Below are 22690 nucleotides of genomic sequence, written 5' to 3'. Positions count from 1 at the left end.
TTTAAAGACACACAAAATAATGACCACTCACACATACACACTCTCACACGCCATATCCTCTTATCTACACTCATGCTCAGACCAGGAGTGCAGGGGCATGCTGGTGCTTACCGATGATTGCAGCCTCGGCTTGTGGGAGCCGCACGGCGAGCAAAACGAGCCCTTAGCAAAGATTTCCACAGATTCATGATGATGTTCACATTCTTCACGTCCAAAAACAGCACACTGAGCACGTCTGCACATAAATTAGCTTTAGAAACTGTAAGTGGTGTAATATAGTCTTCAGTGTTGATAGCTGAGTGGCTGAGACACTGGTTAATGTGTGTTGTGAAAAAAGGTTCAGTGATTCAATCAGAAACTCTGCAGCTATTGAGATTCACTCAAACGTCCAGAGCTCGTGATGAGTCTGACATCAGACATTTCTGTTTCTATAAAACACTTGAAGAATTACCGTGTCAAGAAAAAGTAAATTGATCCTTTTAAAATTATCTGCATTTCTTGATACATCTGTCTCAAAATATGAGCAGATCTTCATAAGTTACAATAATGAACAAACACAACCTATTTTAACTAATAACACACACAGTAACATGTGAAACACTTGGCTGATAGCATCAACAAAAGCTAACTGGAGTCAGGAGTTAATCAAACTCTTAAGAAAAGATAGACAAAACACTTTTTGAGTTTGATATTCACAAGAAACATCTGTGATGGGAACCGGGTCTCAGAAAAAGATCTTATAAGACTTACGATCAAGAATTGTTGATTTGTATAACGCTGAAAGAGTTACAGAGTCATTTCAAAGCGTTTACGTATTCATCTGTCCACAAACAAACCATTATTAGCATAAGCACATTGTGTTTGTATGTATTTGTGACTTAGACAAAGATCAGATCACATTTATTTTACTGCATAAAACCAGGTTAGTGTCTATCCATTTGAACAGCATTCAGTTTTGCAGTAATATTCCACAGATTGCTCGGTGCAGGATAAAGCTTGGCTGATGTTCGACAGGTTTAATATTACCTCATGATTCCATGTTGAGTTGCCTGACTTGAAAGTGGGAAAGCTGAGGTAAGGGATCGTCTCAAAATCTCCAGCAAAACAGCCAAGAGAGAAATTCTTTTTCATGAAATACGTCAGATCAACTTCATTTATGTCTGATTCTCCTCCCACTGCAGACACAATCTACGGTTTTCTTGTCATTGTTATATAAAAAGCTGCACCTGTTCCAGAGAGCAGGTTCAACAAACCCTGAACTCTGAGTTGTCTAAACCTGAGATGAGGAATTCAGAGTTTTTGGTTGGAGATCAGCTGATCAGGGTCAGTTCAGTCAACACTGAGGATGCTCACTCTGAGTTAAGGTGATGAATGAAAAAAGTAATCAATGAAGCTCTGATACTACGATTCACCATGGCAACAGACACCATTCTCATCCAGTGGAGGTAGAAATAGTCATGTGTGACATTAATGCTTTTATCTGTAAAAACATGGGTCCAGGTTATGGCTTTGTGTTGTAGCCCACTTTTTGCATACACATAAGAAAACTGTATAACCACTCCACACATGCTCAGACCCTTTCTCAGAGATATTATGGTTGAAATCCCTGCATTAAACCCCAAACTACAGCCTCCGTTAGAGTACACCGTCACGTCAGTTGTGGTTTGCAGAGCGTAAAGTTGGACAGGCAGAATGGAAACCGGTTGGCTTGGAACACGACCTCTGAGCACCAGATGGCTGCTCATGAAGCTAGCCACAGCATGGCGTGAACATGTTGTGGCAGGGATTTGACGTGATGCACACACACACACACACGCCGTACATTACACATTAACGCGCAGTGGTTACGGTGGGATGGAAACGGTTTAACGCTGCCCCGTGGCCCTGAGGTGAGAGGGCTAACGCAGCAGGTTGCTACACACCGGCGATATCGGCGCACACACACACGTCATAACCTATTCCAGGATTCCCACCTCACACTCACCGCTGCCCAGGAGTGTCCTCAGCTCACAAGGTCTTTTCGTCTGTGTGTGTCTCCACTTTGCCTTTTCAAGTCTGAAGCTTTGTTGAAGTCGTTTTACTTCATTAGGTATAACCGTTAAAAATAAAGAGAGGAGAAGGCAGGGCAGGGAAAGCAAAATATGTTAGAAGGTCACAGTAAGTCATCTAAAATACTGAAGGTATTCTGGGATTTGAATTGGGCCTTTACTGCAGGTACACTGCAAACAGGAACTGATCATAGCTCACACTCTTAACTTCCAATGGGGACAGTTTGACAACATGTAAACAGATGTAGGCTTAAAAACAAAAGAGTTGTCGCTCACAGCTAACTAACTGACTTCGTTGCTTCACTTCCCCCATAGCATGAAAGGAAAAGTTGGCTTTAGAAACTTATGTGTTTGTCTGGTTTGTTTTTGTTTCGCTGTGTGTCCTCCAGGGTCTGATCCCACCTGCCCCTCACATGAATAGTCAACAGAAGGGGGTGTTAATATGCTGAAAATACATCACTTTGGAGACAATAAGTCCGGTGTCAAGACATCAATGTGTTTTCAAGGAGCAGGGCTTTAAAGTCATTATGTGTTGTTGTGTGTGTGTCCCAATTAGGAGGATGAAAAGCCCTCTTGACAGAGGACAGGACGGGAAGGCGGCAGTTAGAGTGAAAGAGACAGAGAGACGAGCCAAAAGAGGAGTCAAAGAGGGAAAAGGCAGATTGATGGCGTCATTAAAAGGCAGGCGATGGGTTTTCACAGGAAGATGTATCAGGGCGGTCTCACTCCCAACCCGTCACATACAGATAATCGGTCAGGACGCCTTGGTGTTACTTTTTAACGCACTGGGAACCACTTCAGGGTCATTTTTCAACACGCAGGATAGTCCGACACACTTAACCAAGTGCCGTGAGAGTCTAAACAGAACCATAAAACGCTTTAATATTGCCGCAGCGTAACCTGCACATTGAAAAATGATGCTAAAGGGGTTACCCAGTTCATTAAAAAGTGACGCCAAGAAGTGTAGGGTGTGTGTGTGTGTGTGTGAGAGAGAGAGGCGCAGGTAGAGTGAGATTTCAGCTTGGGTATTAGATCAATAGCAGAGCAGCAGAGAGACCAGAGGTAACTCCTCCTGGTTCTCTTCAAAGCCTTCTTCATTATGCATGTGCAGCAATTACCTGACGTCTGTGAGGAAACGCACCGCGCCGAATGACACTCTGATTAGTTACTGCAATCACAGGGTCAGAGTGACAGCTCCTCTCAGCACTGCCGTCTGCAGACACACACACGTCTGACTCAATAACTGGGTGTGATCCTCACTTGTTATCTGCTGAGGCATAGTATGTATCTGTTATTACTGACCTCTCTTTTCTTCTTCTTCCTGCTGCAGATTGTTAAGTACTGTAAAAACAGAGGGTCAGATTTACTGCAGCTTTTCCTGCTGAAGATTTGCACATGCTGTACTTATCACACAGTTTGCATTTAATCTATATGAGTTTTCCATAGTTTTATCTCTCTTTTTATTGCATATGCATTTAAGGGAGACTTGTGCTAATATGTGTTCCTTCGGCTTTACTAAGGTCTCACGGTTTATGATGGTAAAATTCTCCCCCTGTGAGGAGATTGAAAGAGGAGACTGGTGAGCTGCAATTGTTGGTGAGCTAACCGCTAACTCCCTAGCCTGGCCCTAGCAGGGGAAAGAGCAGTGCATATCAAGATGGTTAGCAGAGGAAACATTGGAGAGAGTCAGCCACATGTTTGAGCCTCAGTCAAACCCTGATCAGTGACTAGCAGATGTATCAGAATGGTTAGCGTAGTTAGCATCTTTGATTGCAACTGGCTCTCTGTACTGACAAGGTTACAGGTTTATTCAGCCCCGTGCCCGATATTACCCCGATCTGTGTTGTATTATATGAAAAAACATCATATGGACATGTTAACGTGGTTGAAAACTTGATTTTCATTGGATGGCATCTTTAAGATATAATCATTCACATAAAGATTTGAATCAAGTATGGAGGGGAAGTAAATAAACTCTTACTGGTTTGTGTCCTCTCTCAGCATAAACACCACTTACTCAAATGTAATAAGTATAAAATATTGAGTTTGTGGTGGGAGCTGTAATGAAGCGGTGTCAGGTTAGTGTGAGGGGACCAACACAAGCAGTTCAGAGGAACTGTCAGAGTTTTCATTAGTGGTTTTATAGCTTTCTCATATCGTTTTATGATTATTCACATTCTTGTGGTGGTACCTAATATCATTGTTTCCTAACAAAGTTTACTGAGTGAATCAAGAAGACACAGCACTGCCGTCACATTGATGGCATTAGAAGCAGCTCAGGAAAGAAAATCTGACCCAGTAAGTCTCAGAGATTTGGCAGCACAGAGGTTGGTGCAGTCACGTCACAGCAAGCAGAGGAACGCAGGGCAATCAGTCAGAGCAAGACTAATAATACAGTAGCTCAATATGTGTTTCAATACATTCTTATTTCTGTACACAGCATAAGGCAGTGTTGGATAGATGTTTATATTTTTCTATAAAACTGTTGTTTTTCTACAACAGACCTGCTATTATATCATTATTCTACATGTCAGGTCTCATGTTTGACCTGCATGACCTCTGAGTTGATGTCTTTCTGTCTTCATCGTGTGTGATGTGAAGATGTGTCAGATAAATAGGAAGTAGTCCGGTGATATAATCCTCTCTGATTGGCTGCTGATAGGCCTGTCAGCTGAGTCAGTCAGTTATCAATTATCAGCTGTTTCAGGTTTGGTTGATAATAGGACGTTTAATACAGCATCTTTCACTTGCAGCTATTAATTATCAATTTTAGAAAATGTCTCTTTTTTGTTTGTTTGATACTTTTAATTCTTTCTCAGCGTCTCTGTTAAAATCAGCGGCTGATTGAGTTTTAGTTTTTCTGTGTCAGCTGGAATTAAACGGAGATTTGCTCTCACTGCTTTAAAAATAAAACAAAATGTACTCCAAAACTGACTCTACTTTAATGTTGACATGATAAAACAAAAACAAAGCAATAGAACACAACATTGTTGTCACAAACAGTGACAGACTCTGCTTCACAAACCCACATCACAGCACCTGACCCTGAAAATCTCAGACTTTGGTCTCTGCAGTGGCTGACTGTGTGGCAGTGGTAATTCACTGAGATAACATGTCACAATAGCCTGACACTCTTTACATCGCGTCTGTCTGTGAAATCCCTGACCCAGAAAATGTCAGATGTTTTTCAGTGAACAAGAACTGCACGACCGAACCCCAGAGAGTGGAAGCCGCTAACCTTCACTTTCCACTGTGTGGATTTCCTCATTATTTCTGTCACAAGTTTCCTCTCACAACAACGTTTGCTGTGCTTCTCTTTTGATCTGGGCTGACAGCTGTGATAAATACCTTCTCCTACATAACTACATACAACAAGATGCTTTTGGGTGGGGGGGGTTAATGTCATCGATTCAGTGAGTAGCACTGTGGGCTACAGTTTGAGCCCTGGGTTTTAAATTGTCCTCATTAGAAGTGGCTGAAGCAGCTGTGATCAGCTCCTGTCTGCTGTGCAGAGGTGGGGGAGGTTATAATATATTTATATATTCTTTTATAATTATATTCTCGTGTTTTATGTTTCAGTTGTTTTTGTTTTTCTAATAATACATAATAATATTATTGTATTGTATGTTTCAGGTATAAGCGATGCTGCCACTAAACAGGAGTTCAAAGTTTTCACATGCCAATGCAAAATGTACTGTAAGCAATACAGTGATCCTGGATGATAGACTTCGTATTAGGTTTGTGCAATTTCCAAAATGTAATATCTTAATTCAGTCCGGCCCAAATATCGCAAAATGCAATATTATTGTTGTATTTTATTTTGAATGAACTGTTTTAAGTACAAGCGACGCTGCCACTAAGCAGCAGGTCAAAGTTTTATTCGTCACATGCCAAGGTACAATGCATAGCAAGCAAAGCAGTTAATGTTTTTTTCTTGGTCAGGATTAATAAATAATAGTTGTATTAAACCAAATTAGAATGCAAAATTTAATTTTAAGATTGAGGTGTGAAAATCAGTAAAATCGGTAGTGTGTGATGTGCATCACACTGGGCACCACAGGTGTTCCAGATGTACCAATCAGCTACCTGCAGACAAAGACACAGATTAATAAAGGATCCCAAACCCAGAGAGAACGCCAGGGGTTACCACAATATTATGAAAAATATTGCATATGGTGGCTAATATGGCGATATTTCCGCAGTTCTGCAGTCTCTTTTTTTCCCTGTGATTTCAATTCAGATTTATTTAAATTGCGGTGATTTGGAGGTAAAGTGCCAGCGCCTGAATCACACCAGCTCCAACTGTTGACCATTGTTGGTGAGTGGTCGAATCAGAACTGCTGCACGCACCTGTCCTTTTCACCTGACGCAGTGTCTTTGTCTCTGCCTTCAACTCCCCCGCTCACCCCCGCTCAACAAGCCAGGCCTGTTAAAACCTCGATATCAAAACATTGCTTTATTTTTGTAGTGGATCTACTTACAGTAATTAGCTTTTCTATTATCTTCAGCGTTTGGGAAACACAGGTGCAGCATTCTGGAGAAGCACATGGCTGGAATAATGATGGATGGATTGGCGCAGTGTTGCTTATTAGGAAATTGTTACAGCTGAGGGCAGTTACAGTTATTTTTAACAACATGCTGCACCAGGCTGACTCTAAAGGTGAGGGCAGTGGGCTTACATCGTCAAGCCACTAAATTAGTTTTCACCCAGCAAGACCGATAGAAACAAATACACACTGTGTGTTGTGTTCCTAAGTAATTAATGTTCAGTCATGCTTTTGGCCAACTGCCCTTTACAATGTTGTGTTTCAGCCCTTAACAAAGCATGTGAAGGATTCTGGGCACAGTGAAAGGCAATGAGTCCGCCAAATTATAATGACAAAATACAGCGTTTGTCATTTCTGCAGAACAAAATCATTTGTTAGTGCCCTCCAAAAACTTTTACAAATCTCCAATCAAATTTCCACACGACTTTTAACTGAAATTACAGAAAATGATCAGAGCAAAAGATGAGGGAAGTCTTGTTTCCCTCCACTGCAGCTGTGTGACTGGTTGATGGAGCTAAACAAGCTGGTGGAGCTGATTCTCCACTCGCTGCCATTAAACCATTGCAGGAGAAGATGAAGTCATTAAGAAGAGCTCCAGTCGAAGCTCAAATGAACCGTGTGGAAAACATGATGGAGATCTGACAGGAGTGCAACAGTCTCCTCATCACTTTACACAGATCTGACACCAAACACTTGGTGATTAAACCAACGCTGACTGTCGGTAGGAAACAGGAAGTTAACAGCGGCATACTGTGGCTTGTTTTGTGGACTTCGCTTCTCTTTTCCAGCCCTGTCTCCAAGGAATGTTTTCACTCAACTAAACTGCAATGTCACTGCAATCAGATTATGTTCTCTATTACTATAATAATGATGATGTGTTAATTAATTTGACGAATATGTTGATACTGAAGGTATCAGTGAAATGTTCACGGGCAAACGTGTTTGTTTCAGCTAAAATATCAAGGGAATTAAGGGAAGAACATGGTCTGGTTTAATACAGAAAAAAGTCGTCAAATTCTACGTATACAGCTCAATATCACAAATCTTGGACTTGCCTCAAGGGGCTTTACACTGTTTACATCATATAACACTCTCTGTCCTTAGATCCTCAAATCATATAAGGAAATACTTCCAAAAAAAATCATGCAATAGATGTTGTGTGCACAGAGTAGAGCATGTAGTTGATTTACAGTATGGACAATCAGGATGATAATAATATAGCTTGTAAATGATATAGCAATATCTTTTTCACAGTCAAGTCAAACCCTAATTTCACTGCTTTTCTTACTGTACATTGTACCTTGGCATGTGAAATACATGAAACGTGAAATACAAAATAAAATACAATATTTGCAATAAAATCGTATATCATATATATTATGGGCCGACCTATCGAGATATTAACGATAATTGCATATCGTCCAAGCCAACTTTGCTTTCTAGATTTGCTTTACAATACAAATTTAGTTTGTATATTACTTTGTTAAATGCCTTTCACCAGCGTATGAAAGCATTGAATGTTTAAGTTTTATCTGCTATAACGTGTCTGACACACGTATACAGTACTAACTTTCTTTCTTACTTTCTGTCTTGCCTCTGAAGGTTATATAATATAGAGTCTTGTAAGCCCATGTGGGCTGGGCACCTTTAGGTCTATGACACATGAATAAAAAAAGATTGCTTTTATTTATTCATAATAAGGGTTGTGCGCCTTGCAGGAACACACACGTATGAGTCAGTTTTCGTGTGCTGACAGATATGAAGCCGTTCTGATACAGACAATGGGGAAATCTGAATAACTAAACAAGAGCAGGGAAACCTGAGTCGTGCTGCACATTAATATAACAGTCTGTTCTTTGTGTTTATCAAACAATGGTGGGGGTGGTTGTTATTCCGTTCAGTGGCACTGCAGCTTCTCCTCAGGACCCAAAGACAAACTCAGATCTGACATTATATGCTCCATAAAGTAGGCTAAGTCCCATCAGGGATTCATATAAATTAAGATCAAACACAGTGTTCGCCCTTGAGGTTACATCCAGCTGCAATTATTGTTGAATCCCCACTTTTTTTCCAAATGTATGCCCTGCATACTGTTGCACTAATGCTTCTTTCCAAAGAGTAATTACAAGGACATTTCTAATTTAGTTTTCTTTCAAGCTGTGGGGAGATGCCGCAGGAATAATCTGCCCTTCACTCAGACACAATTTAATATGTGTTCTTTTGTTCGATGTTGCTTTGAGGAGAGAATAGCTTCTTCCAGAACTGACGGAGAGTAAATGCATATAGACTACTTAAACTGTTAAAGTATTATTACATATCGTATTATAGTATTTATTATTTATTTAAAGCACTTGTGCGCTTTTATTGCATGCATCAGAATATATCAATGTAAGAAATAACAAGTGAGTGTTTCTGTTTTTATTCATTACACGACATCTCAAAGAAAAAAGAAGACTTTAAATAGATGGTAGCAGCACAGCTGTCCCTCTGCAGCCCATAGAGACGGGGCCTGAAAATCAGACTCTGCTTGTCAGTCATGGCTTCGCCCTAGTTTTAGCATCCACACTGCCTTTCTGTTGCACTGTGGCTCCACTCACAGAGGGAATATACAGTAGGTGAAAATCCTGCATTAGTGATGCAGCAGATGCACAGAAGATTTGTTTTGACTGATGAATAACAGATGCAATGCTGGTGGAGAACCACAGCACTGTGGGCACAATGCAAAAAATGATAAAAAAAAATAATAAAATAGAAAACAATTTAACTGAATCGGGCAAAAAACGAATTACGCTCAAATTGGTTGTTGTGTTTTTCATAGTAATGGTAGTATAACAAAGATTAGAAATATTGATTAATCCTCTGTATTGTAACTGTAAATTGTTGTTAGTTTCCTTTATAGATGCTATATACTTTCTGGTAGTAAGTGTAGTATTTGTATTTTTACTACAAAGAGCTCTGAGCTGCCTCGTCGGTGACTGATGGTCAGTGCTAGAACTCATGGTCACATGATTAGTTTTGCATATGGTTGCCTGGACACCAAGTCTACAGGCCCAACTCACAAATGTCTGCATCGTCTTTACGCTCTAACTTTATTCTAAAAGTCCTGACCAGAAGTTGATTTGTTTGTGCGCTCGCCGCCGCTCTTCACTCACAATGCTGTCTTTTTTTTTTTTGTGTCACAACCAATCACAGTTCAGTTGCTGTTAACCAGCTAGCCTCGGCTTGTGCCGGCTTCAGTTTGTGTTGGACTGCAGCTGGTGATGGTGGTTCTTGTTCTGCTCAGGTGGAGAACTGGTACATGCGGCGCCATGCAAAGCTCGCCAAGGCCACCGCGGGGAACAAAGACTGCCGTCACCAGCTGCAGTTAGCGGGGTAGCTGTAAAACCATTAACAATGGGCCTCTTAGCAGCGGCTTAAATTAAAATTTAACCTAAAAAAAACTTGCAGGCAGTTAATAATTCAGAACAATGTTAAGCAGATAATCAGCACAGGAAGTTAAATCGTGACAACATAGAATCACATGACATTACAGAAGTGAGAGGTAAAATCAGAGGGGGCACGGTCTGACAAGCACGAACAAAAAGGCAAGCAATTTGAGCATTTGGTTACATGCAATGGAGCAATAGAAGTCACGCTATGGTACATTTAATGTTCCTGCAGTGTCAGCAGGTATTCATTCATTCAGGCTGCACAGAGCCTCAACAACCTCCATGGGTATAGTAGAGCAGTCTGTATGTAGCCTAACAGGGAAGACCTTATGACATGACTCGTTCCTGTTCATTGGGCTCCAGATAGAGACAGAGAGACTGTAGCAAAAAAAATCAGCTGAAACTGTAAAGATAAGGGGGGCATCAGGTTCAGGTTTAGATTACTTTATTTGTACCTATAGGTAGATTCTACAAACAACGCAGACAATAGACAAACAAAATAAAAGTACTCATGGTTTTAATCATCACTAAGTCACTAAAAATAAGAATTAAAAAAGATGTTGCTTCTATAGCATCTGTGCAATGTTGCTACGAATGAGTGATGGCTGGGGGAACAAAGCCTTTTTTGCACCGCTTTGTTCTGCACTTTGGAACTATACACCAGAAGGAAGAAGCTGAAATTCAAAGGGTGGGAGTCGTCATTTAAAATCAAGCCAGCTATACGCTGTTAGACGCTGGGTTAAGCTGTGACTCACCAATCAGCCTACTAGACTATTTAACAATTTGATTCAGAGAGTTTCTGTTCTTTAACGATAGGTTTCCAAACCCCAACACGAAAGAAAAAGAATCGATTCCATAAAAGCGGGACACAATGAGGTCGTCAGAGTGTTGTCAGTGTGGAAATTGGACGGTTTCCTCAAACAAAACAAGCACTGCTGCTTCACAATTTACTTCAAAGTACAGTTTTGAGTCAATGCTTTCCTGAGATTGTACACACTCAACTGTCTATATGACATCGTATTCTAAAATCAGTGACCACTTCTTTTTATCTTGGATATGTTTAATTGAAGGTAGGACTCAGGACACTACTTGACAAAGTCGTCGATGACGAGGCCGTAGCTGGTCTCGTTGTTCTGGAGCCAACTAGAGATCACATGCATACTTTAAGATGATCCCATCTAAAACTCCTGCCATGACATATTTGTGTAGAGGATAAATAAAAGGGGCGGCAGCACCCATCCTTGTGGGAAGCCAGTTGAAGAGCAAACTTGGTCAGACAGAAGATTGTTACCGAAGTCAAAAAAGGAAGCCTGCTGGTTTTAATATGGGGTTGAACTGTATTGAAAGAAGAGGACAAATCAACAAATTCAAATCTAGCATGACAATGATTTCCCTACAAGTGTTTAACAAGGAAGATAAGCAAAGTGCGAAGCATCCTCTGCCTCTCTTTGTGCTTCAGGTGAAATCGACTGCATTTTCTGAATTTTGTGGGAGCAGGTAGCAAGGATAGAATGATAACAATAAAAGTCTTATATCTGATGTAAGAGTCACTGATGAATGGTCATCAAAAACAATATTGTAAAAAGTATCATGTTTTATAGTTAGTTGTCTTGACATCCAGTGTAGTGGTTCATTTTTGTCCCACTGATAAGCACTGTGATGGGTGAGCAAAAAGGCCCAACTCTCCACATTAAAAAGAAAGCCGTTGTCCAAAAGATAAAGCACTGTTTATTATAAAAGATAAATGAAAATGAGTTCTTGAGTTACTTGAGTTCATCTGACAGGGCTGTGGGGGTAAATCTGACAAAAAAAGGTTGTGAACCAGTGATGTACACTAAGAGAGGCACCACTCTTTGTAACACACCATGTTTGTTATGCAAAGGAGTGAGACTCCCTCAGATGAAATATCTGCCCCTGGCAGGAAGAGGCCGACATCTTCAGGCTCCACCGGCTCAGTATCTTCCCTCACAGAGTCACTCTGAGCAAAAGGCCATCAGCCCATCTCACAGTGGGATCACATCACTGAGTGAATTATGAATTAGATCTCTGACTGTAATAGACTCTTTTCAAGTTTTATCCTCTTGTCGTCGATTCTATTTTTCCCCAGCTCTTTTATGTCTCCCTTTAACCCCCATCTCCACCACCTCTTTCACAAACCAAGTCTATGCAAAGAAACTTAGAGGTCAAGATCCTAATTTCAGCCTGTCAGAAATTATTAAAATGTATGCGCCAGTGACATCATCAGAGGGTGTCAAGGACATCTCACCGGTATCAGTGACAGATAGAAAGGGCTCATGTGCCTGTCATTCTGAAGACAATACTTATAGGGAGAGTGGGGAGATGATTAAGTGCAGACTTCTCTCCTAATAACTCAATTTCCTGAACTGGCTATTGTGAGGATCTGAGTGATAGATTGGAGGAGATGAAGCTGTCAACAAAGAAATAAGTGAATTCTGACTCTATTGCTCTTTTTTTTTCCTTGATAATATATTATATTATATATTAGAGTGATTTGATAAGGATTGGGTTTGAAACTGTACATTAGAGAGTAGGTTTCGAGTCTTTCATCACTGGTCCAAAGTTTATAGCTAGGCATCTCCATTCAGATCTCCCTCTGATTTCAGCAGATCAGGCTGTATGAAAATGTTCAGATTAGTCCAGAACCCAGTTGAAAAAATCAGATAGTTTTCATATAATCTGTGATTGTGACATGTCTGTTGGAAAGTACCAGTCTGGATGCTTAACTGTCCAATACCAACAGTCAGTTTTCCATAGTGAATAGATTAACATTTTAAGACTACAGAGCCAAATCTGGGACTTAATCAGCCTTTATGTCATGTATTTGCTAAAGTATAAAAGTAAAATATCTTGATATATGATACTTCCTTCCTTCTTAAATAAACATAACTAATTGATGTTTATTTCCTAAATAATTGATTGAGGTTTCTCTCAAGCCCTTTCAGCCTACTTGGCTACACTTACCAACATTTCTGAGGTAGTAGCTGGTCAACTGCCAAGTTAATGGTCCAACAAGTATTATTCTACATACATAAAAACAGTCTAATCAAAATGCAACTGATGCAAATGTTCACCTCTATGCTGACGATACTGTCACTTACTTCTCTGTAGGCTTCTTAAAAACTTCAGTCAGTATCACTGGATGTTTGTGCTGGTTGATGAAAACACTGAACTTAATTTGTCACAAATAGTAAAGCCTTCCAATGAGGTCCTCAAGACCCTGTGTCCCCTCAAAAAATACACTTAACGTTGTTGTCTTGTTACTTCCTCACTTTTCCTAAGTTTAGAGAAATGAACATGACTTTGAACAAAATCCTTTACAAAAAATTACAAATTACTTCTGTTTGGGTTCCCAGAGACCCTAGCTGTAAAACGTGATTAAAAACATGGATGTATGGATGTATGGATGGATGGGTCTAACTGATGGTAGTATCATTATTTACCTCAATATGTAGGACAGTATACAGTTTTATTATTCTGGCTTTCAATTACTATTATCAGACAAAGGAAGTATACCCTCTTTTTGTAGCATATATTTTTGTGGTGTAATGAAAAATACTTTATGGTCACTTATGGTCACCACATGCATCAAAGTTTGTGACTTCAATAATCTTCTACAAATTGGGTCAAATAAGGTCAAAATAAAAGCAAAAAGGTGTTAGAAGGAATCACTATTTTTACACATTTATTTGTGGGGTCTGCAAAAACACAAGTGATATTAGGATTTATACTGTCGCCCATAAAGTTGGAATAATTTTGTTTTCAGACCCCATCCTCTGTTTATTCCTTTTTAAATGCATCAGTAATCACTTTTGACCAGGTGCAATGATTACATTATGTGTCCCAATTACCCAGGTGAAAAGAAATAAATCACATTGTCACAATCATTTCATGGAAAAACAGTGTAAATTACTGTAGTGTAGAGACCGTGTTAATTTGGCTACCAACTGGCCCCGCTAATGTATTGTGTAATGTCGTTTTTTATACTGATCTTGGTTTGTTTAGATGATTTTATAACTTGTATTATTTGTGTTATAGGTTTTTTTTTTTTCCTTTTGCCTTTTACCCATTTCCTATTTTGAAGTCTGTTTATCCTCACAGTTAATGATAATCTCTTAATGTGATTAGAAACCTACACACCACCTTCCACATCTCTGAGCCCTTTGTGATTTGTGCATAGGTTATATGTATCAAGCTGTTTCTGGTGATCCAAGATGCAGTTTCCATTCATCCCAGTGGAGTTTTCTTTCCTTGCCAAGAATTTTATAGCTACATGCAAGGGGTTTGTTTTTGTCTTGGCATATGTTTGGGCAGTGATGCACAAGGCAACGTTTTTGAACTGGGTTAACTGGCAGGAGTGCCCGAGGTTCTGATTCAACAGAGGGTTTGTTTTTAGAATACATTTTTAGACTTTGATGTTTTTTTGTTTTGTTTTGTTTTTTGTTGCTTTCCAGTTTGAGCATCTCCTGTACATGGCCCCCAAACTCACCTTTGTCATTATCCGCTGATGTTTACAAGTTATTTGCCTCATTAACAGCAGTGGCAGATTGAAGTCACTCCTGAAGAAGTGAACTTGCGTCTGAGAGCACTTTGAATGTATTTGCATAAAAGCAGTGATTTAAGAGCAGAATAGACAAGCAGATAAACAATCATGCATTAGGGAACACATCTTGTTTGTTGTGATTCTTCACACATGAGTGCTGCTGTCACCTTCAGTGCTTGCATGATCTGCTCTGTGATTGTTACAGCCTAATGAGCAAACCTCCTTTGTTTTGTTGACCCTTTTAGGGTTCGATGCGTACTTCACGTCACGGACTCTGGAGAACAACCGGAGGAACGTGTGGTTTGCCGAGTACTGGGAGGAGAACTTCAACTGCAAGCTGATGAGTTCCTCCAAGAAAGACGAGAGCAGCAGAAAGTGCACAGGTAAGTTTTTGTGTGTGTGTGTGTCCATAATAACCTACTGCAATGTTTATGTGTGTGCATGTGGATGTGTACTCTTGAAAATACCTTAATGCAACCTTGTATGTCTACAAATACGTGAATAGAGTATGTGGAGTGGTACAGTAAACCCTTCTGCTTGTGAGGGTTGTGTACTTACTAATGCTGAACACACACTAGAGGACTTTGAAAAGACTGTTAAAGGAGTGAAGTCCGACACCCTCTAACATCTAAACACAATGTGTCATAAGCCACAGAGTTTTAGTCTCACACTATAACATTTTGTAAAGACTAAGGATCTTGCAGGGTTACTATTTCCAAGACTACGGATACATTCCTTTGGGCTTAGAGATTTCCCATCATGCTCCTGGGGGACTTTTACAGGAGAACAAGAAAAACTATTTTTGTCCAGACTGTTTAAAATTCAACAGTATTATTATTATATAAGGTAGTTAATCACTAACAGTTAACACTTTGATTGTCATGATTTGCCTCTAAAATGACTGTGTTTGGACTTTGTATTTAGGATTTCCTGTTTTATTTTGAAATTATTTTCCTCCTATCCAGTCGTCCTTGCCTCTCTTATGTATTTCTTGCTGGCCTCACACCAAATGACTCACATTCTTGTTCCCCCCCGGAGTCGCCTCCATGCTCACTATCAACTCAGTTTTGGTGCTTCTTGTTTGGTGCTGGAGAAGCGGTCACGTCATTGAACGTCACTATTTACATGAGCCAAGACTAAAAACTTACGTACTTACATGTTTGATTTTATCAGAACGTCAAGACAAAAAAAAAAGGCTGACTTAAGACAGTTTGACGACTACCACACACCAAACGATTGAGATGACGGGAACAACTCTAGCAAAACTCTGATGATTTTGTTCCAACATTGGAAACTTGTCTGTGACAGTGAAATCGCTTGTCGTTTGGTGTAAGGCCGACGTAAGTCTGTTTCCATTTGGTTTTGAACGAAGCACCAACTTGCCTGCCTTCTTGCCTCAGTACAACGGTCCATGTTAGCAGACTTCAGTGGTGCTGATGTGAAGATACAGTGTGAGAGAGGCCACTCTGAGCGCAGGGATGGTAGAAAGTATACATGAACGCTACGTCACGATTTGAAATTCACCACAGCACTGCTGAGCTGCAGACAGAAGAAATGCTCAGAGAGAGAAAAGAATCCAACGCGATATCCCACTTCTAATGAACACTATCATTGCATACTGACTTTTTGCATACACTTGGTCTTCTCTTGCCGAGGTTGTTGGGAAAGTATAGATGCATTTGCAATTAAAAACAGAAACTCATAAGTCCGTCTGGTCGACAATCAATAATGCATAGCAATTAGTGCCCAAATATGATATTGTGAAAAGACCTTGAACACTAATGAACCTGTTCAATTGAGTATTGATTGAAGCCACAAAATAACTTATTATCTTGTCTCACATATTTTTCCAGATTTGTCTCATTGCATGTCTGTTACCTTTCACCCTCTGATGCTCCGATTAATGATACTTATCTGATTGATATTTGATTTACAAACAAAAACTCTTCTAAGTAAATTTGCCTAATTATAGTTTGTTCTCATGCAGTAGAGTTTGAACCACAGAGACTCTGGGATTATCTGTGCCCCCCCCCCAGAACTGAAGCTTTAATTACATAATGTACACGTCCTTTGTGCCACTTCAGGATGACTGACTTCCTCTGTGCCCTCACAGCAGCAGGCATGAGGACAAAACACACCAGCAGGCAACTGTATTCCATGAAGCTCCCTAAAGACTCAGACAGGGAAAAGTTCAAGCTAACTCACTGTCTGGTTCAAACAGACTGAGGAGGTCAGGGTTTGTTTGTTGAATGGACATGTAGGGTAAGGTGCTTTGTTATTTTAGACATGGGCAGATTATGGGACAACATGGCCCTGGGCAGCAACATGTAATAAGCCTCACACGGCTCCTACATACGAGCAAGACAGCAGACTGAAAGAATCACAAACCATTATTTCATGTCTTTCTCTTTGTAGTTCGTTTGCATCTTTGTTTCTCTGTTGTTTCTCTTTGCATTTGTTTAGTGTCTGTAGTTTCTTTGAGTCTCTTTCTCATCATTTTGTGTGTCTTTGCAGCAATCGTGCATCTCTTGGGCTCTGTCTATGATCTTCAGTGTTCACACTAGAGAGGGACCCTTGTCCCTTTTGGCCCCTGGTCTGTTCAGTAATTCATTTATAATTTTGTGGGCTGCATGTTTCTGAGAAAAAAGACAATTTGAGACGTGGAAGATTTGAAAGCAGGCAACAGCATGTGTGTCCTAAGACAAGCCAAAGGAGTAGTTTCATGTATGATTATCAGCTATGACGTCACGTCTTCACTAATGACCTGTTAGATATTTGCTGTCATTATCTGGGTTTCATGTAACTGCTTTGCTGTAAGCCAAAAACACACTTTCATGTGTGTGACTGGTGCTCATTATGTCTGGGCATTTTTCAGTCTTCTCTGAAAAGCATGAATAAAACATCCAGAGCTGTGTGAAGCTCAGTGTGTCAGTGGTGAGCACTGTCGCCTCCCAGCAAGAGGGTTCAAATCTCCGCCCGTATCATAGCTGTGTGGAAGTGATAATGAATCAACACGCTCGGCTCCAGTTTGGCCGGTGAATCCTCAGAAACAAATAAACAGAAATCATCTGTTCACTGCCTACAGTTACAATCAGCATGCCGAGAGAGGGGTGGGGGGGTGGGGGCATCTGCCCAAAATGTCTGAAGATTACCACATTATTTAAATGAAGTGCCATCACATAGAGATTTTTGCATATGTATCTGGATTTTCTCTCCAGTTTCCTCCAGAGGCGCACCATCAAGAGAGACAAACCAGGCAAATGTTCGGGGCCACGCCAGGGGCAAATGGGCCCCTGAGGCCCCTCATATTGGTACATTTTGCTGTGAGAACCATAAACCCCCCCCTAAACCTTCCATATGTACTACTATACTATACAGTGCAGTGCTGCTTCCCCAAAACCCCCCTAACAGGGGCCTCTGATGTGTGTGCTGTCGGTAGCATCTACATATTGCTTGCATGTGAGGCATTCAGGGAACATCTGTAAATTGTAGAATTTGCAAGCTACAAGCAAAATTAATACAGGAGGTTATATAGTGTATTTATTCTAACATTTATGACGAATACAAATGTCTGGATTGGTTTGTGTCCTCGGGAAGGATATATATTTTTGTTTTTCATCAGATTAGCTGAGCAGTGCAGGAGGAAGCTTGGCTGATGTTAGAGAGGTGTTACTTATTCCTCATGAGCCTGACTCTTTCATCAACACTTCAGACCAACTTTATTATCACCTGCACCTACTGCCACTGCACGCACCCCATCATTTGAAAATGATGCAATATGACCCTTTCATGTCTTTTTATCCTTTTAATCAGACACTTTAAATTCGTCTGAGCCTCCTCTCATCACAAACACAACTTTCAGTTTTTACTCCAGTTTCTAAAGATAAATAATGCACTACGTCCCAGTGCAGTTCTGACTTGTTTTAAAACTTCCTGCTCTGTTTCCATTATTCATTTCCACCTGGACTATTAACAAAACACAACTTTTATTTAGACTGGTTAGATTTACATTTAATGCTGTAGTTTAATATTTAGGTACATGTTTCAGTTGTTATATTACAGATGGTGTTTGGTATATTTGTGTGCAGAAACATTATGCATAGAAAACAACTGAAGGCAGGAAGTTTAAACAAATATCTGTTTAAATCCAAATGCAGATATTTTTGCAAAATAAACAGATACAGGTGCAAATATTTCCAGAAAGAGATTCCTGGTTTATTATTATTGCCTATGACCTTTTGTGTAGAGTTTGTGTATTCTCCCCATCTAAGTGTTGGTTTCCTCCCACAGTACAGAGCCATGCATTTTAGGTGAATCTGTGACTTCAGGCTGAACTTCAGGTGTGAATCTGAATGTGTGCTGGCCCTGTGTCTACCGTGTGTAACCCTTACTCTCTCCCAATGCATGCTGGGATACGCTCCAGCCCTCTGTGACCCTGAGCAGGATGAATGGCTGGATCCGTCCCACCTTGAAAACACTCCACATGATTTTATAAGCGCTGTAGAACAGAAAGCTGACATCCTCTACGGTGCTGTTTTATGTGTCCTCATGATGATGCCGAGTGTGTGGCTGCACACATCTCCATCATGCACGTAATCTCAGTAAGGAACAGTCTATCAGCTGTTATTGCTGTAATAAAGCTGCCACATGCTGCAGCATTAGACTGGCTTTTGGTTTGTTTACAGGAGGTTTACTCGGTGGCTACTTTACAATCAACCGTTTGTCACACTGAGTAGTTTTATGTTGCTTGATTGCACTGGTGTTTATATCCATTTGAAAAGATTGAGAAGTAATTATATTTTCCAATATGATGATATTTTATATTTTATAATTGTGTTTACGATCTCAACTGTCAAGGATTAAGAACTGGAATTATAATTATTTAATTAAATAGCATGTGATTTCTGTCAGTCAGGAAGTAGTTAGGACTGTTTGGCTTGTAAAATATGTGATAGCTCAAAGACTTCTCCATCTGCTACTTTCTGCTCTAATCACAAGAAAACAACAATGAAATCCAGGAAGCCAATAGATCCAACCACTGTCCATAATGACCTGGTGGACCACAGGCCCGTGCAGTGGTGCTGGTTAGTAATGACGGGTCTTACTCACTTCATGCAGATACATGTTTATGCACAAGGACATAAACTGAGAAAATTACATTAAATTACAGTTTTATTACAGTAATAATAAAAAGTTAGAGTGTCGAGCTGTTTTAGCTCTAGCTGCCATCACAACAGGTTCCTCCTAATGAAATGACAAAATAAATTGCTGCTCCATGTCCCCCAGAGGGACACACATAAGCATTGTCATGGTTACAATAAAAAACACATCTTTGTTAAAAGTCTCTGACTATTGTAGGAAACAGGAAACAATCAGCTTCTGCTCAGTTCGACTCAGGCTATCACACTGTTTTAATAATAAATTCTTTAACCGAACGATTCCACGGCTTTTTTTTTTACTGGAATAAAAATGATTTGGAGAACATGAACAAATCATAAACGATACTATTAATTATAGAAAGTTTAACAGATTTGTACAATAGCAAATGTGAAAACACCCTCCAGCCTCTCTGCAGAAGTATTGAAGATGTACCCATCCACAAAATTACCTTTGCTGACATCTGACGTTAAAGTTTTACTAAACAGATATTCTGTGACGGTATTTCTACTTTCACTTTACCTTGACGTTTGGATTATTTGTCCCCTAACTGCTCCTGTTAATGAAAGTTAAAGACGATCACTGTTAATGTCTGATTTCAGTATTCAAACTAATTAATCTCTCTGCTCTGAAAGCTCGTTATAAAAGGGGAAAGGGGATGATGCGCAGCAGGGTGAGGGTCCCTCTAGCAATGACACGCAGCAGCGTTTTTCTTCAGGGTGACCTGTTTTTTTAACTAATGCCCCAAACATAATTTCTCTACAACAACTAGGGCAACTATTTGTGTTATTAACCCATTTAGCAGAACTGTGGACAGGGTGATGGAGAACTAAAAATTAATGTGACATCTGGTTCAAATCATTTCACTCTCTAGCCACTGACGTCTTCTTCATCAGTTGATATTGTGTTTTTGTGTTCATTACATGCCTGGTTTCACTTATGATAAGACAGGAAATGGATCCTCAAATTAAACCAGTAAAAACTATGAATTAGTTATTCCTTTAGGTTACTGAATGTACTGTATGCTTATAATCCAGTGAATACATAGGAATATTTGTGGTGCTTTTTGGTATCAATAGTAAAAAAAAGTCGGATGTGATTGTCAAGCTGTTGCACTTTTACGCTCCTTTCACTCAATCCCGTTCTCTAATTTATTATATTTGCTCATTTTCACAGTAATTCTCTGACAACTAAAACTCTTGAAACAGCTGCTTTCAATTTAGCCTCTAATACAAATGATAATTTCCTGAAATTAGTTGTAAATCACTCGGCAGCAGATCAGCAAAAGGCACAGCCTCAATCGAGAGTCTCTCTCTCTGGTGTTTTGGAGCCATTTAGCTCATTTCCATTACGGGGACTTACCGACCTGTAACCTGGAGCTTCACACGACGCGAGCCTGGAAGAACCTGTGAAGTCTTAGTTTGAGGTTCTACCTTTGTGTTTGTTTGTTTGTTTGTTTGTTTTACAGATCAGAACCTCATCAAAAACACAAACACAGATGTCATCATTTTCATGTTCATGTTGTGTATGGTAACAGAGTTCAGACAATTATGGAAAAGGTGGCACTAATATAGATTTTGTTTGTGCTGACTTTTAAATGTCAGCATCATTAAATTAATAGAAGAGCCAACCAAAGTAAAACAATATCTGGTTTGTACCTTCAACAACATATGGATGTATTTCCTGATGTGGCGTCCCCATCCGCGTCTTTATAACTGCTAATAAAACCAAATGACTTGGTTTAGTGAACGATCGTAGTTTTGGTTATTATGACTATTATTATGATGACTATTATTTGTTGAGGGTGGGGGGTTTTGTTGTCATGGTTCCAAAAATCACCATGTGGTTTAGGTTAGTGAAGAATGGTGGTAATGCTTTTGTAAAAAAAAAACAAAAAAAAAAAACAACAACAACAACATTGGTTGTCAGTTGGAAACAGGAAACTGCTGTGTCCTGAGTCAAAGGCCCAATATTTTACACTTTTCATGTGTTTCATTTGAAGTGTTGATCCATAAGAAGATATATTTGTGGTTTCAAAAACCATCTCGATGTTGTCTTACATCTCCTCTCTCAGGCTTCTCTCTGGAGCTCTAGCCATAACAGGTAGGTGAGCCAATCAGAAGAGAGGCTCTCTGTTTGTCTGAGTGATGGAATAAAAATATAGCAGATTTCAGGTAAAACACTCAGAGAAACCAAATCCTGCAAGGTTGGATGGTGGGTCCAGGTGGGCGGGGCTTGGGGCTTGGCTGAGAGGGGTGACTGCTTTGTTGTGACATCACAAAGTTCCAGATGTCCTGACGGCTTGTTGTAAGGCTCAGTTTCTGAATACAGGCTGTGAGCATTTCTCTGTGCTGAAATGACTGATGGTGTCGTCCTTCATGGGAGGACAGTCCCACCTGCAGAGAGAACATGAAACTGACTCCAGACCAGCTCCCACACAGCTGACCAGCTCTCAATAGAGCCGGCTCAGTCGTTGATTGGGGAATGTAATTGAATTAGTAACTTACAACACTGCAAACAAGCTGCAGGTTAGACCAACAAATGCAGCACAACACACTTGTCGGATATTCAGAATCAGACTACATCCCTCTCCAGAGGGAGCTGTGTGAAGTCTGATAAATGTCCTCAGGTGATCTCACCTGTGTCAGCGTGCGTCGGGTCTGAACACTACAAGTCTGAAAAGTAATATCTCTGCTGCAGGCTACAGGCAGCAGGATACATTAGCTGCTACTAGCATAACACCCAAATCTACCACCCAACTGTCAGAGGTCCAGCTGCACTGCAGGTAACATAGGTGACAGGTTTTGATGAGGAAGAAGAATTTGTGGAATACGATAGACCATATCTCTGCTTCTGCTGCTTCGATTTTCAGCCTATTTTTGAATCCGTGCATCATGAGTCTGATGAGAGTTTAATGATAAATCAGATCTCAAAACTGGATTGAGTAGG

At 40.1% G+C, this 22690-nt stretch overlaps 1 protein-coding gene across 1 annotated transcript in view; it reads left to right on the top strand.

The window, feature by feature from the left end:
• The window catches only part of grm7 (glutamate metabotropic receptor 7), a 263044-nt gene that overhangs the window by 155443 nt on the left and 84911 nt on the right, over nucleotides 1-22690 (top strand). The window contains exon 5 of the mRNA XM_023394638.2: nucleotides 14830-14967. Coding sequence (XP_023250406.1) covers nucleotides 14830-14967 — 138 coding nt within the window. The remainder of the gene's footprint in view (nucleotides 1-14829; nucleotides 14968-22690) is intronic.

Source organism: Seriola lalandi, unplaced genomic scaffold (genome assembly GCF_002814215.2).
Source record: "Seriola lalandi dorsalis isolate HSWRI2012SDOR001 ecotype SW California unplaced genomic scaffold, Sedor1 jcf7180002054951, whole genome shotgun sequence".
Lineage (NCBI taxonomy): Eukaryota > Metazoa > Chordata > Actinopteri > Carangiformes > Carangidae > Seriola > Seriola lalandi.
Note: the sequence above shows the minus strand (reverse complement) of the source record. Positions and strands in the feature narration are given on the sequence as shown.